The sequence below is a fragment of the Panthera onca genome, chromosome A3, assembly GCF_046562875.1.
Source record: "Panthera onca isolate mPanOnc1 chromosome A3, mPanOnc1 haplotype 2, whole genome shotgun sequence".
Taxonomy (NCBI): domain Eukaryota; kingdom Metazoa; phylum Chordata; class Mammalia; order Carnivora; family Felidae; genus Panthera; species Panthera onca.
Genome location: NC_138341.1, coordinates 109828421 through 109842843, shown reverse-complemented (window position 1 = coordinate 109842843; position 14423 = coordinate 109828421). Strand labels below are relative to the sequence as shown.

The 14423-nt window shown below is 35.7% G+C and overlaps 1 protein-coding gene across 4 annotated transcripts in view; it reads right to left on the bottom strand.

Annotated features, from left to right (window-relative positions):
* Nucleotides 1-14423, bottom strand: part of RNF24 (ring finger protein 24) — a 78669-nt gene that overhangs the window by 21120 nt on the left and 43126 nt on the right. For 2 of the 4 annotated variants that reach the window (XM_078444238.2, XM_078444239.2), the window contains 4 exons: nucleotides 11659-11830; nucleotides 10176-10325; nucleotides 4010-4052; nucleotides 1490-1531 (listed from right to left, as the gene is read on the bottom strand). In XM_078444238.2, coding sequence (XP_078300364.1) covers nucleotides 1490-1531; nucleotides 4010-4052; nucleotides 10176-10318 — 228 coding nt within the window. In that variant the 5' untranslated portion in view covers nucleotides 10319-10325; nucleotides 11659-11830. The remainder of the gene's footprint in view (nucleotides 1-1489; nucleotides 1532-4009; nucleotides 4053-10175; nucleotides 10326-11658; nucleotides 11831-14423) is intronic. The other 2 variants (XM_060613395.3, XM_060613388.3) reach the window with 1 other exon arrangement.

Below are 14423 nucleotides of genomic sequence, written 5' to 3'. Positions count from 1 at the left end.
TAACAGAAATCATTGTTTTATTATTATTGAAATAATTTCACAAATTAACTCTTTTTGAAGAGACTGGCAATGTAGCTGCCCCACAATGAGATTATATAAAACACAGATATTATAATTTGCAGCTTTCCAACTCCTTGCTTTACAAATAAATTAAAGAACTCAGAAAGGAAGAGAAAAGGGTCCTAAAATTAAAAATAAAATCACTGGGTTCTACTGAACGATTGTAGTCAGAGATGACACAAAGAGTAAAATGAAAAAGAATTCTGGGGCGCCTTTGTGGTTCAGTCGGTTAAGCATCCGACTCTTGATTTCAGCGCAGGTCATGATCTCACAGTCCCTGAGATTGAGCCCCACATCGGGCTCTGTGCTGACGGTGCAGAGCCTGCTTGGGATTCTCTCTCCCTCTCTCTCTGCCCCTCCCCTGCTCGTGCTGTCCCTCTCAAAATAAATGAACATTAAAAAAAATTCTCATAGACAATGTGTATGAAAGTGTACAGCAGGATACACACATACTTTTGATTTACATTACAAAGCACAGTAAAATTGTGAACACCTGGGAGCCAACCATGCAACCTCATCACTAGACAATCCCAAGGAATCATATCTTCCCTTATGTTCTTCTCTATTCTATCCCCTTGCCTCATCTCCCCAAATCCCCACCCCCAAGAAGTAATCATTGTCTCTTTTGTGCCATTGATATGAAGGAACTACTAGGAATATTTTTAAGAGTGAAAGTAGTGCAAACTCATCTTGAGTAGAAAAACAAATTTGTATCTATCTACTACTCATATCAGGGACAACATGCAGCATCCCTATTACTATGAAATCTTACATCAGCACCATTTCTATTAAAAATATGAGTTGTATTACTCTTTTTAAAAAAAATTGCTTTTAACGTTTATTCATTTTTGAGGGATAGAGTGTGAGCAGGGAGGGGCAGAGAGAGAGGGAGACACAGAATCCAATGCAGGCTCCAGGCTCTGAGCTGTCAGCACAGAGCCTGATGCAGGGTGTGAACCCACGAATAGGGAGATCATGACCTGAGCTGAAGTCAGACACTTAACTGACTGAGCCACCTAGGCACCCGAGTTACATTACTCTCTTATGTCTTCTCACAATTGATTTTTATGTGACCTCACTTTCAATTATCCTATTAAGGGCTGATAAAAATAAGCCTAATTTTTTTAACTTCTTAAAATAAAGATAGTTAAGCATATCACTTCTATTAGATAATAGCTCAAGAAAAGATTAAAACGCTTAACAGGGGGCCTGGCTCAGTTGGTGATCGACTCTTGATTTCAGTTCAGGCCATGATCTCATGGTTTGTGGGATCAAGCCCCACGTCTAGCTCAGCACTAACAGCATGGAGCCTGCTTGGGATTCTCTCTCTCCCTCCCTCTCTGCCCCTTCCCCAGTCATTCTCTCTCTCTCTCTCTCAAAATAAATTAATAAACTTGAAAAAAAGATTAAATATTTATAGGCAACTTACCTCATGTAAATTCAGTTCTTTTACTTTCTCTTTTAATATAACCTGTAAGACATAAAAGTATGTCATACTCATTTAAATGTGTAATTAAAAAATATCTCATTATACTCACACATATTTTTCTATTGTATATGTTACTCATTTCCCCTCTTATTCAATATTAGAGAAAATCTCTTTTATAGCTTGAGACAGAACATTTTTTTAGCAACATTCTTTCTTTGAAAAAAAAATTTTTTTAATGTTTATTTTTGAAGGAGAGAGAGATAGACCACAAACGGGGGAGGGGCAGCTAGTGAGGGAGACACAGAATCTGAAATGGGCTCCAGGCTCTGAGCTGTCAGCACAGAGCCCAACACAGGGCTCAAACTCATGAACCGTGAGATCATGACCTGAGCTGAAGTCAGATGCTTAACCAACTGAGCCAGCCAGGTGCCCCAGCAACATTTTTTCAACTTGAGCAATGATGCAATGTTCTCCCAAAAAGCAATTTTAAATCCCTTTGGGTATAGATTAACTTTTAGGAAAAGACATTAATACATTCTCATCTGGACTAAGTGCTAACCTAGGAGGAAAATAAATGAGGTCGACTCTCATGGTTCAGTAAAACACAGTATTGGCTGATGGGAAGTGAACGATCACTAATATATAAAAGATTAAAAAATAAGGTCAATCTTAATTTTAGAAGTTTTGCTTATTATTTTGCATTACTATCCCCAGGAAATTTTAGCTCTACCCAGAGTTATGTAAATGAACTTAAAATTCATCCAGTCCCTAACCTGACTCTGTGGTGACTGGATACCAGTTAAAAAAAAATGCCAAGTGATACGAGGATGGATTATTATTTAAAAAGAAAGTTTCTGAGAATAAACAGCTTATTAGAACTACATGCCATCTTAAAGTGAAAAAACAGGCAAGTGAAATTTGGAGAAAATCTCCCAATTTTGAGTATCTTATATTCCTGAACCAAAAGTGGTTTTCAGGGCATATTACATTATCAGAAATCAAAAGCTACCATCCGGCTACACAGGGATGTACTAAATTTCCAACTCAGTAGATTTTAAAGACCATTTTACTTTCTGTCTTCTTACTGTATTAATTCTATCAGTCAATTTCACTTCTTGAATAACCATCAAGGCCAATTTTACTTTCTACTTAGCTTACATACAAATCTTATAGGCTGTCAAGTTTACGATAATGTTGAGACAACAGGATTCATTCATTTAGAAAAACTAAAACATTCAACTCTGTGTATAAATCCCACATGAGACCTATGGGAAAGAGCGTGGGGTTACCTATGAACATCAGTGTATACATCTAAGGAACTTGACAAGGAGCTCAGGTTTCAAAAAGACACGAACAAAAGATGTATAAAAAAAGATACGTAATCCTAAAACAGTGACATGGTCCTGTAGTGTCAGTGTCAGTTAAAGGTTAAAGGCCCAGGGGCGCCTGGGTGCCTCAGTTGGTTGAGCGGCCGGCTTCGGCTCAGGTCATGATCTCACAGTCTGTGAGTTCGAGCCCCACGTCGGGCTCTGTGCTGACAGCTTAGAGCCTGGAGCCTGTTTGAGATTCTGTGTCTCCTTCTCTCTGACCCTCCCCCGTTCATGCTCTGTCTCTCTCTGTCTCAAAAATAAATAAACGTTAAAAAAAAAAAAATTAAAAAAAAAAAAAAAAAAAAAAAAAAGTTAAAGGCCCAAATAAGCTAAAGCTTGCCCCACAACCCTTCAAAAAAAACCAACAACAAAACCCAACAAAACAACTAAAAAAAAAAAAAAAAAAAAAAAAAAAAAAAAAAAGCAAACAAAATCTAAACAACAGAAAGCAAAAAACTAAGGACAACAAAAATAATTTCATACTTTTGACCAAAACAAAATTAAGGAACACCTAGACCCACTGTTTGGAGTAAAATGTTAATGGATGACACATGGAAGAAAAAACAAATTTTACTTGGCCGTCAAGAAAAGCTAAGTTTATTACCTTAAAAAACAAATCAGTAAAAGGATGATAGTACAAAGGGCTAGGGGTTAACAATAATGACCCAAGTATTTGGATTTCTGGTGGTGTGACATTAATAGAAAGGGGGAGGAGATGAGATCACTATAATACAACTGGTCCCCTCTGAGGAACTGGTGTCTTCTACTGGAAGAGGTGAAAAAAAAAAAATTCATTTCATGGAATCTCTGAATGCCACTAGATTAACCATAGCTTTAAGGATTATAAACCACAGCATCTCCCTTTAGCAAAATGTTGGCTAAACCTCCCTGTTATATTATTATATCATCTGAACTTTCTATAACTTCAAATAATACTTAAAGAAAATACTTAAAGAAGTTGACCTATTTTGTATTACAAACTGGCAAGTGAAATGCTAAAATGAACGCAAGTAAATTCAGCCCCAGATTAAAATATGAGTGGAAACCTAAATTCTCATTTTTTGGCAACAAAACAAAACAAACAAAAAACAACCAAAAAAACAAAACAAAAAACATAAAGATCAAAGCCAATCTGAAGTAAATTTCTCACCTGTTTGTAGGCATAAAATTCTTTGTGTGCTTGATGTCTTAGCCTAAAAGACAGAATATGAGTAATGTGATATTGAGGTTTCCAATGTAACAATTTGATAAAAATCTTAAACAGATTTTTGATATTAATTTATATCATTTATTGTTTAAAATCCAAAACCTTTATCCTGAAAAATACCCACATGACCTGTTACCATGTTATGACAATAACCATAAAATATTATCAAAATATTAACTCAAGTGAAATCTCATTAAAACAAAATCTTAACACAACAAATATTTTAATGAACAAGCCTCAATTTATATTGGTGATAGTCCACTGGTTTCAGTAATATTTAATATATTACATTTTTCTTAATTAAAAAAATTAAGTATAACATCCATCTAATAATGTACAAAAACTTTAAGAATACAGTTAAATATGTTAAAATATATGTATTTATACACTGCTGTAACTATCACCCAGATCAAGATATAGAACATTTCCAGGACCCTTGAAATGACTCGTCCCAATCAGTATCTACTCCTAAGAGGTACCCACTATCTTGATTTCTACCATTACAGATTAACTGTGCTTGTTTTGAGCTTCACATAAATGGATCATTTGGTACACTTTTTATGTTGGCTTTCAGCTAACAAATACTTGTGAAATTCATCCATATTGCAGTAAATCTTTCTGACTGACATATAGTGCTCCACTGTGTGAATATAAGACTATCCATTCCACTGTTGATGAATATTTAGGTTACTTCCAGTTTGGGGCTATTATAAAGCTGCTATACAAATTCTTCTACATGTCTTTTAGCAGACATATAGACTCAATTCTGTTGAGTATATACGTAGGAGTAGAATTGCTAGTCAAAATGCTTATACCAATTTCTACTCCTAGATGTAATGCATGAGAGCTCTAGCTGTTTTACATTTTTGCCACTACTTGGTAGGGTTGATTAAAAATTTTTTTAGCTGGACTAAAGCCCAGGGCTCCGTCGGTTAAGCATCAGACTTTGGTCAGGTCTTGATCTCATGGTTCGTGGGTTCGAGCCCTGTGTTGGGCCCTGTGCTGACAGCTCAAAGCCTGGAGCCTGTTTTAGATTCTGTGCCTCCCTCTCTCTCTCTGCCTCTTCCCCATTTGTGCTCTGTCTCCCTCTTAAAAATAAACATTAAAAAAAAATTTAGCCAATCTGATAGGCCTATTCAGTGGTATCTCATTTCAGTTTTAATTTGCATTTCCCAAATGATGTTAAGAACCCTTTTATATGCTTATTGTCCATTTGTATATCTTCCTTTAAAAAATACCTATTTGGGTCTTTAAAAAATGAGTTACCTTTTTCTTATCAATTTTTCTTTACATATATTATATATATATTAGATATCTAATATATCTAATATATATATGTATACATACATATATTAGATATACTCTGTTGGGTCTATGTACTGCAATTATCTCCTACTCTGTGGCTTGCATTTTCACTCTCTTGATGGGTGTATCTTTTGATGAACAGAAGCTTTTAATTTAAATTAAGTCTAATTTATAAACTCTCCCCAATAATGTCAGTTCTTTTTGTGTCCGGTTAAAGAAATCTCTGTCTACCCCTAGATCATGAAGATATTCTCTTGTGTGTACTGTGAAAACAATGTGTTATTTTACCTATCACATTTAGGTATCCATTTGAAATTACTTACAATCCATCTGAAATTAGTCTTTATATATATGATGTGAGTAGGGGTTAAGATTCTTTTTATCCACATGCAGATTTTCATTTGACTCATTTATTGAAAAGTCCCTATTTTCCCTTTTGCATTTCAGTGGCATATCTGTTGGAAGACAGACCCAATATGTGGGTCTGTTTCTAGAGTTTCTATTCTGTTCCACTGGTCTATTTGCCTGTTCTTGTATACTAGGTTGAACAGTGTAAAAAATTCATGTCTGCTGGAGCCTCAGAATGTAGCCCTATTTGGAAATAGAGTCTTTGTAGATTATTTAGTTAAAATGAAGTCATATTGGGATTAGGGTAGACCCTAAATCCAATACAACTGGTGTCCTTAGAAGAGAAGAGAGAACATACAGAAACACAGGGAAGAAGGCCAGGTAAAGATAGAGACAGACTGAAATGATACAGCTACAAGCCAAAGAACATCAAGGATTTCTGGTAACTACCAGGAACTAGCAGAGGCAAGGAAAGATCCTCTCTTAGAGCCTTTGGAGGAAGCATGGACCTGCTGACACCTTGATTTCAAACTTCTAGCCTTCAGAACTGGATTTAATGTTTATTTATTTTCGAGTCAGAGAGAGCGCGAGCAGGGCAGGGGCAGAGAGAGAGGGAGACACAGAATCCAAAGCAGGCTCCAGGCTCTGAGCCGTCAATGCAGAGCTGGACATGGGGCTCGAATCCACAAATCATGGGATGAGATCATGACCTGAGCTGGCCAAAGTTGCATGCTTAACTGAGCCACCCAGGTGCCCCTAGTGGGTTAGGTGTATTAAATGCATTTTTGATTATGATATTCTCAACTTACATTGGGTTTACTGGGATGTAACCCCACTGTAAGTTGAGGAAGATCTGTACGTGTATATTGTTCTCCAGTTACTTTCATCTCTGTCTTAAAAAGGTATTCTCCTACTTAAAACTAATAGCAGTATAGGGATGCTTGGCTGGCTCACTTGGAAGAGTTATGCAACTCTTGATCTCAGGGTCGTGAGTTCTAGCCCCACATTGGATGTAGAGATTACTTAAATAAACTTAAAAAAAAAAAAAAAAGAACTAATACCACTATAACTTTTAAGTGTGTCTCCTCTCACCTCTATGGTTCATTCCTTCTCACAAATCCTTCACAACTAGCTCACTCTCCTTAATACTATTTATATTATACTGTATTTATTAATATGCCTGAATCTCTTAAGACAAACACCAAAATACTTCCTTGATTCTATAGCAAACTGCACACCTACCCTACCCCAACCTAGTCTTTTCTCAGCCAAGATTCTTCAAAGAGGAGGTCATATTTCTTGTATTCATTTTCACCTGCTGGTCAGGCCTTGCCCCATTACAGTCCACCTTTCATCACCCCTGTATCCATGCTACTGAAACTTTTCTAACTAAAATTATAGACGCAAGCTTAATTGTCAAATGTAATGGGAACTTTTGACATAACTGACTTAATCCACTGAAATGCTACTTGTGGGGTTCCTGTCCTATGATTTTTCTTCCTATCTTCTTCTATCCCCTTCTAGTCTCTTCTATGGGATCCTCTTAAATATCAGTGTTTTCCTAGGATTTTGTCCTGGATCCATTTTATTTCTCTATACACATTCTTTCTAGGGGACCCTCCTGGCCTCAGCTTCTACCTATTATTACATGACTCCCTTTTTCTAGACAGATTTCTTATAAGCTTTAGACCTATATATCCAACTGTGTACTAAATATTTTGACTGTTACACAAAAAAACTGTCATCCCATGTCTAAAATGGAATCTATCATCTTTCCACCCCAAACTTGCCTGTTTAGCTCTATAAAGGGACTGCTATCTTCCCAGCTGCCTAAACCAGAAGTCCAGGAACAATTCTGAGCACATCTTTTCTTGTCCATCATTAATATCTGGTCACCAAATTCTGTTTATTTTCACCACCCAAATATTACTCACAACCATCCATAACACCCTATGTAGCTCTACTGTCATTATCTTGGTTTAAGACCTTAAAATTTTTGTTAGATAACTCAAAATCCCCCCTATAACTTTAGTTTTCAATTTTTTCTTATTTTTAAGTGTTTATTTTTGAGAGAGAGAGAGAATATGAATGGCCTGAGAATGAGAATGAATGGGGGAGGGGCAGACAGAGAGGGAGCCACAGAATCCAAAGCAGGCTCTGGGTTATCAGCACTGAGACCAATGTGGGACTCAAACCCAGAAACTGTGGGATCATGACCTAAGCTGAAGTCGGATGCTCAACTGACTGAGCCACTTAAGACGCCCCAGCTTTGATCATTTTAAAGGAGCTGAATCCATAAATCTCCAGATTAACTGCAAATGACTTGTTAAATCCAAATTTAATATATGAAAGGTTAAAACTAACACTAGGTTCATCAGAAAGGAAAAGCTCCTTGCATCATGATTTAATTTTCAAAATGGTACCACTGACTTGTAAATGAAGTTTAGAAATGTTTGAACATTTCTAAAAGATTGGTTTCTCTAATTAGACAAGATAATTTTATTTTAGTATAGCAGATCCCCACTTATTTGCTTTGTTAGATAAATAATAAAAAAGATACAGAAAGGATAAAATGAAGTACAATGGTAATATATGAAGACAACCGTTATCATTTTTTTCCCTTTCTCTACCTATTTGCTTGATTATTCAAAGGAATACAATGAAGTAAAATGGTGTTTCACAATTGATTTCTCAAAAAACTTACCCAGAATCACAATTGGTATATTAGTGTTTTTCTTAAAACAAGGTTAAAGGCTTAATTCTTAGACATAGTAATAAAAACTATACTATGAGCTAGCTTGAATATTTTAGAATATTTTACATATATAAAACTCCTTCATTAATGAATCTTTAAAAAATCTTTTGTGGGGCGCCCGGGTGGCTCGGTCGGTTAAGCATCCGACTTCGGCTCAGGTCATGATCTCACGGTCCGTGAGTTCGAGCCCCGTGTCAGGCTCTGTGCTGACAGCTCAGAGCCTGGAGCCTGTTTCAGATTCTGTGTCTCCCTCTCTCTCTGCCCCTCCCCTGTTCATGCTCTGTCTCTCTCTGTCTCAAAAATAAATAAATGTTAAAATTAAAAAAAAAATTTTTTTTTGTTATATTATTTTATCTTTTAAAATATAATTTGGTTTCAAATATTAAATTCACAAATTTCTTAGTTAAAACCACTATTTATAGCGAAACCAAAAAATTTAGTAGATCTGAGAAAAGAAATAACAACAACAAAAAATCAGCAGTCCTCTGCCATCCTCCCCAAAGATAATCATATTTTAAGGTTATGAGGTCCTGTTTTTGCTATGGCTAATTCCTTCATTCAAAAAAAAAAAGCCAAATATTTACATAACATTTATCAAACTATTATTAAAAAAATGTTAGAAAAAAGAAATTTCTGCAAATAACATTTTTCCTAAATGCTATAATTATATTAGTTAAGTGTTTATTTATTACTCTGAGAAAGACCTAAAAATCCTAAGTAGCCAGCATATCTATGAGAGGTAAGAAGTGATTACATTTTGTGAGAACTTCAAAAAAGATTCAATTTCTGTAGGAATGTAGACTTATTTATCAGAATATTGGAAACAATACACTAAATTCATTCAAATTTGACCATCAGTGAGTAGTCACTGGTGGCAACAATTAATTATTGCTTAAAGACATCTGATGAGGGTACGTATCGTAACCATAATCACATTCTGTACAAGCACTAAAAATTGTTAGAGGTGTAGGTGTTTAATAAAATCCAACTTTCTACTCTTTTACTCATAAAGCTCTTTGAACAATACAGTATATTAATTTTTACAGTCTTTAAGTTTCAGCTTTGAAAACTTAAAAAGAATAAGACGTCTGTTTAAACAATTATGAGTAAGTCAACTGTGAATCTTTACTGGCCAAATCCATTACTCCTTCATGTGAGGTGTTATCCTTTGTCACTTCTCCATACACGTGCTGCAGAGCTTTTGGAATATTTAGTGTTTTATGAAGATAATCAATCACCTGAACACTTGACCAAAGGAACTTAAAATCTTAAGAGACCACAAGAACCTGTTTAAAGGCTTGGACCTTGTCTTGGACATTGTTTTCTAATCCCTAATGACTTTAGCTAACAATGACGCAACACCATCCTTGAAAAGATATCTTGAAATCTTTGTGAATGTAGATTAAATCTTGGGAACAGATAGTAAGTGTATCTGGACCAGGTGCTAATATGTTAGAAAAATAAATGGGGACAATTTTCTTCTATAGAGTAAAACACATCCATCAACAAATAGGATTGAAGACTGTATAAAGGTGTTTTATTCATTAGTAACTAACTCACAGAAGGTTAAAATGTTTAGCAACCTTAATTTTAGAAAATTTGCTAATTATTGCACATATACAATTTTTTAACCTAAGGGCAAAAAGCTGATTTATAATTGATTAATATATTCTGAAGTAACACAGAATGAAAATTGATTACCTAATCAAGTAGCAACAGAAGAGTAAACTAAGGATGAAGACAAATATAGCAGTGCCAAAAACCACAATATATATGTTGAGAGGCAGATTCTGGAATCCAATATTAGGCATCCTGAAGTTGTAATGTGGGAAATCCGAGCTCATGGATGAACTGTGGGGGGGAAGAAAAGAAAGGAAAAAAATTAGGTTATAAAGACTAAGAACCAAGATAGCATTATCTTTGAATGTATATAGACGCAATAATTTTCTTAAGACTTGACCCCATTTGAAATAAATATGATAGACAAAGAGTTAATATTCTTGCCATTCATTTATCATGCTATAAATATATTTTATTTTTAAAAATTTGTTTTTTAAAGATCATCAGTTTATTTGAAAGGTGATCACCAGAGGATAGCACTTTAAATTTCCAATATTGATAAATTTTAAATTGTGACAATTTAAAGTTATAAATAAGGTTATTTTCCCTTCCTTTAACACATCATAATATTGTTTTAAGGACTACAATGAAATATTTTAGGCTGAAAACTTTCTTAGTATCCTCTTAAAAAGGTTTTGAATTTCTTGTCTAGTTGTGGGGTTTTTTTCCCCCTTTCTTTTAAATTTAAATTTTAGTTAATATATAGTGCAATACTGGTTTCAGGAGTAGAATTCAGGGATTCATCACTTACATACATCACCCAACTAGCCCATCTCCCACCTCCCTCCCTCTGTCAACCCATAGTTTGTTCTTTATCATTAAGAGTCTCTTGTGGTTTGTTTCTCTTCTCTTCCTCCGCTCCTTCCCATAAGTTCATCTGTTTTGTTTCTTAAATTCCACATATGAGTGAAACATGTTATTTCTCTTTCTCTGACTGACTTACTTCATTTAGCATAATACACATCATTGCAAATGGTAAGATTTCATTCTTTTTGATGGCTGAGTATATATATATACATACCACATGTATGTATATATCCATTCTTCTTTATCCATTCATCAGTCGATGGACATTTGGGCTCTCTCCATAGTTTGGTTATTGTTGATAATGTTGCTATAAACATTAGGGTGTATGTACCCCTTTGAATCTGTATTTTTGTATCCTTTGGGTAAATACCTAATAGTGCAATTGCTGGATAGTAGGGGAGTTCTACTTTTAGCTTCTTGAGGAACCCCCATAGTGTTCTCCAGAATGGCTGCACCAGTTTGCATTCCCACCAACAGTGCAGGAGGGTTCCCCTTTCTCTGCATCCTCACCAACACCTGTTATTTTTTGTGTTGTTAATTTTAGCTATTCTGACATGTGTGAGGTGGTACCTCATGATGGTTTTGATTTATATTTCCCTGATGATGAGTGTTATTGGGCATTTTTTCATGTGTCTCAGCCATCTGGATATCTTCTTTGGAAAAGCGTCTATTCATGTCTTCTGTCCATTTCTTAACTGGGTTATTTGTTTTTTGGGTATTGAGTTTGGTAAGTTCTTTATAGATTTTGGATACTAACCATTACCAGATATGCCACTTGCAAATATCCTCTTCCATTCCACAGGCTGTTTTTTGGTCTTGTTGATTGCTTCCCTCACTGTGCAGCTTTTTTTTATCTTGATGAGGTCCCAATAGTTCATGCTTGCTTTTGTTTCCCTTGCCTTCGGTGACAAGTCTAGTAAGAAGTTGCTCTAGACAAGGTCAAAGAGGTTAATGCCCGTGTTCTCCTCTAGGATTTTGATGGTTTCCTGTCTCACATTTAAGTCTTCATCCATTTTGAATTTATTTTTGTGTATAGTGTAAGAAAGTGGTCCAGTTTCATTCTTCTCTATGTTGCTGTCCAGTTTCCCCAACACCATTTGTTGAACAGACTTTTTCCATTGGATATTCTTTCCTGCTTTGTCAAGGATTAGTTGACCATATAGTTGTGGGTATGCCACAAATATTTATTCAGTACTTACTATGTACTTGACACTACTCTAGAAACTTGAGATCCTACCTAAAACACCTTTACAAGTTACATTCATTCATGAAAAGGTACTTCACTGAAGTAATGCCAGGAATCAATAGACATATGAAAAAGTTCAACCTCAAAGTGCAAACTGTGCCCCACCCCGCCAAAACAAAAACAGAACAAGTCTTAAGATCTTAAAAACTTTGTAACCTTTAAAGTAAGGAACATTAATAATGGTAAAATATTGGCAATAACTTAGATATCTCACAAGGAGGTAATGATGAAATAATTTTGTTAAGTCATGTTACAGTATTATGAGGTCATAAAAATCTGTTTCGGTAAATTTTAATGTCAAGGGAAATATAAGGATATGTGGGAAAAATTAAGCAGGATATAGATTGTATATTAAACATGATCCCATGGGGCACCTGAGTGGCTCAGTCGGTTGAGCATCCAATTTCAGCTTAGGTCATAATCACACAGTTTGTGGGTTCAAGCCCTGTGTCGGGCTCTGTGCTGACAGCTCAGAGCCTGGAGCCTGCTTTGGATTCTGTGTCTCCCTCTCTCTTTTCCCCTCCCCTGCTTGCAACTTTGTCTCTCTCTCTCAAAAATAAACAAACATTAAAAAATATTTTAAAAAATGATCCCAATTTTGGAAAAGGTTAAAAAAAAGGATATATATGTACACCTATATGGGTAGTACACACTGGTATGTATGTGTGCGTGTATGGCAGAAAAAAGCCTGAGAGCTAATATGTCAAAATGTTAACGGTGGCTTGTGGTTTATTTATTTTTTTATTTTTTAATGTTTCATTTATTTTTGAGAGAGAGAGAGAGAGAGAGCGAGAGAGAGAGAGAGAGACAGAGAGAGACAGAGAGACAGAGTGTGAATAGGGGAGGGACAGAGAGAAAGGGAGACACAGAATCTGAAGCGGGCTCCAGGCTCTGAGCTGTCAGCACAGAGCCTGACGCGGGGCTCAAACCCACAAACCGCGAGATCACGACCTGAGCCGAAGCTGGATGCTTACCCAACTGAGCCACCCAGTCGCCCCCATTTTGATTTTCTTCTTTTTTTAACTCCCTTTATTAAGTCAGGCCCTGTTCTGAGCATTTTAATGACTTTATTTTATCTCCACATAAAACTTCTATGTAGGTAGGTACCATAATATCTCCCATTTTATAGATGAGGAAACCAAAGATTAGAGAGTTTTGGTCACATAGTCATGACTGACCAAGTATGTACAGGAGCCAGGGCTTCTCCACCTCCAAAGCCAGTGCGCCCTCACCCTATATGTTCTACAATCTTTTTCTTGTTTTGTTCTTATAATCAGAAAACAGCAAATATTGTTTAAACCTTAAAAAGGGGGATATTTCTGTCCGTTTGTTTGGTAATACCGATCTCACCACATAGTTCAAAACCCAAGAATGGAGGCTGCCCCCTTCATTAGATGATGAGCTACAGTAATAAAGTGGCTCATCACACCTTCTCACTAGAACTTTTCTTGTCATTTGGATCCATTGCAAAATGGTCAAAATGAAGACCAACTGCCAGGCTTGATTATCAAGACCACATATTGATAACTGAATTATAACAATCATTACTGCCAAAATCAAAACAAAAGTAAACAAAAACCTACCAAACAAAGCATTTCAACTTTTATTTATATAAGGTAAATTAAAAATATGTTTACTGATTTTTAATGTCTTTCTTGGTTCCCAGAAGAGTATACTTAAATTGCAGACACTACTGAGATATTGACTGGCTGTATCTAAAATCTAATGTCTTATTATTACTTTAATTTCCAGCTTCTAATAACTTATACCAGGAAGTCAACAGCACAAAGAACAACTTCATCCCATGGAAACTCTTCTCTGAGAACTTCCAAACATAAATAATGGTTAATATTTAGTTTTGAACTTTCAGCCATTTTCTGCAAGTGCTTTTTTACTCAGATACATAATTTCCTTTTTCCTATACTCAGATCATCTTGGAAGGGAAGGAAAGAGTTAAGGACAACTTTACTAAATATATCTAGCACATACATTATAGAGTTGTAAGAAAAGTACAGCTGCACAAAACTTCACCCTTAATCTCCACATTGCTGACAGGGCCTCACCTGATGACCCTTGCTACAGTCAAGACTTTGATGATGTCCTTCAATCCCTTAGAAATATCCCTCACCAGACAAATTGGGCTTGGTAAAAGAACTCTCACTTTAGGAAACAAGAGATTAAACATCCATGCTAGAAGGGCTAACAGAGAGGAAATAGGCAAAAAGAAAGTGGTGTGGTAGAAAAAAGGACAGGTTAATAGTCAGCAACTTCAGATG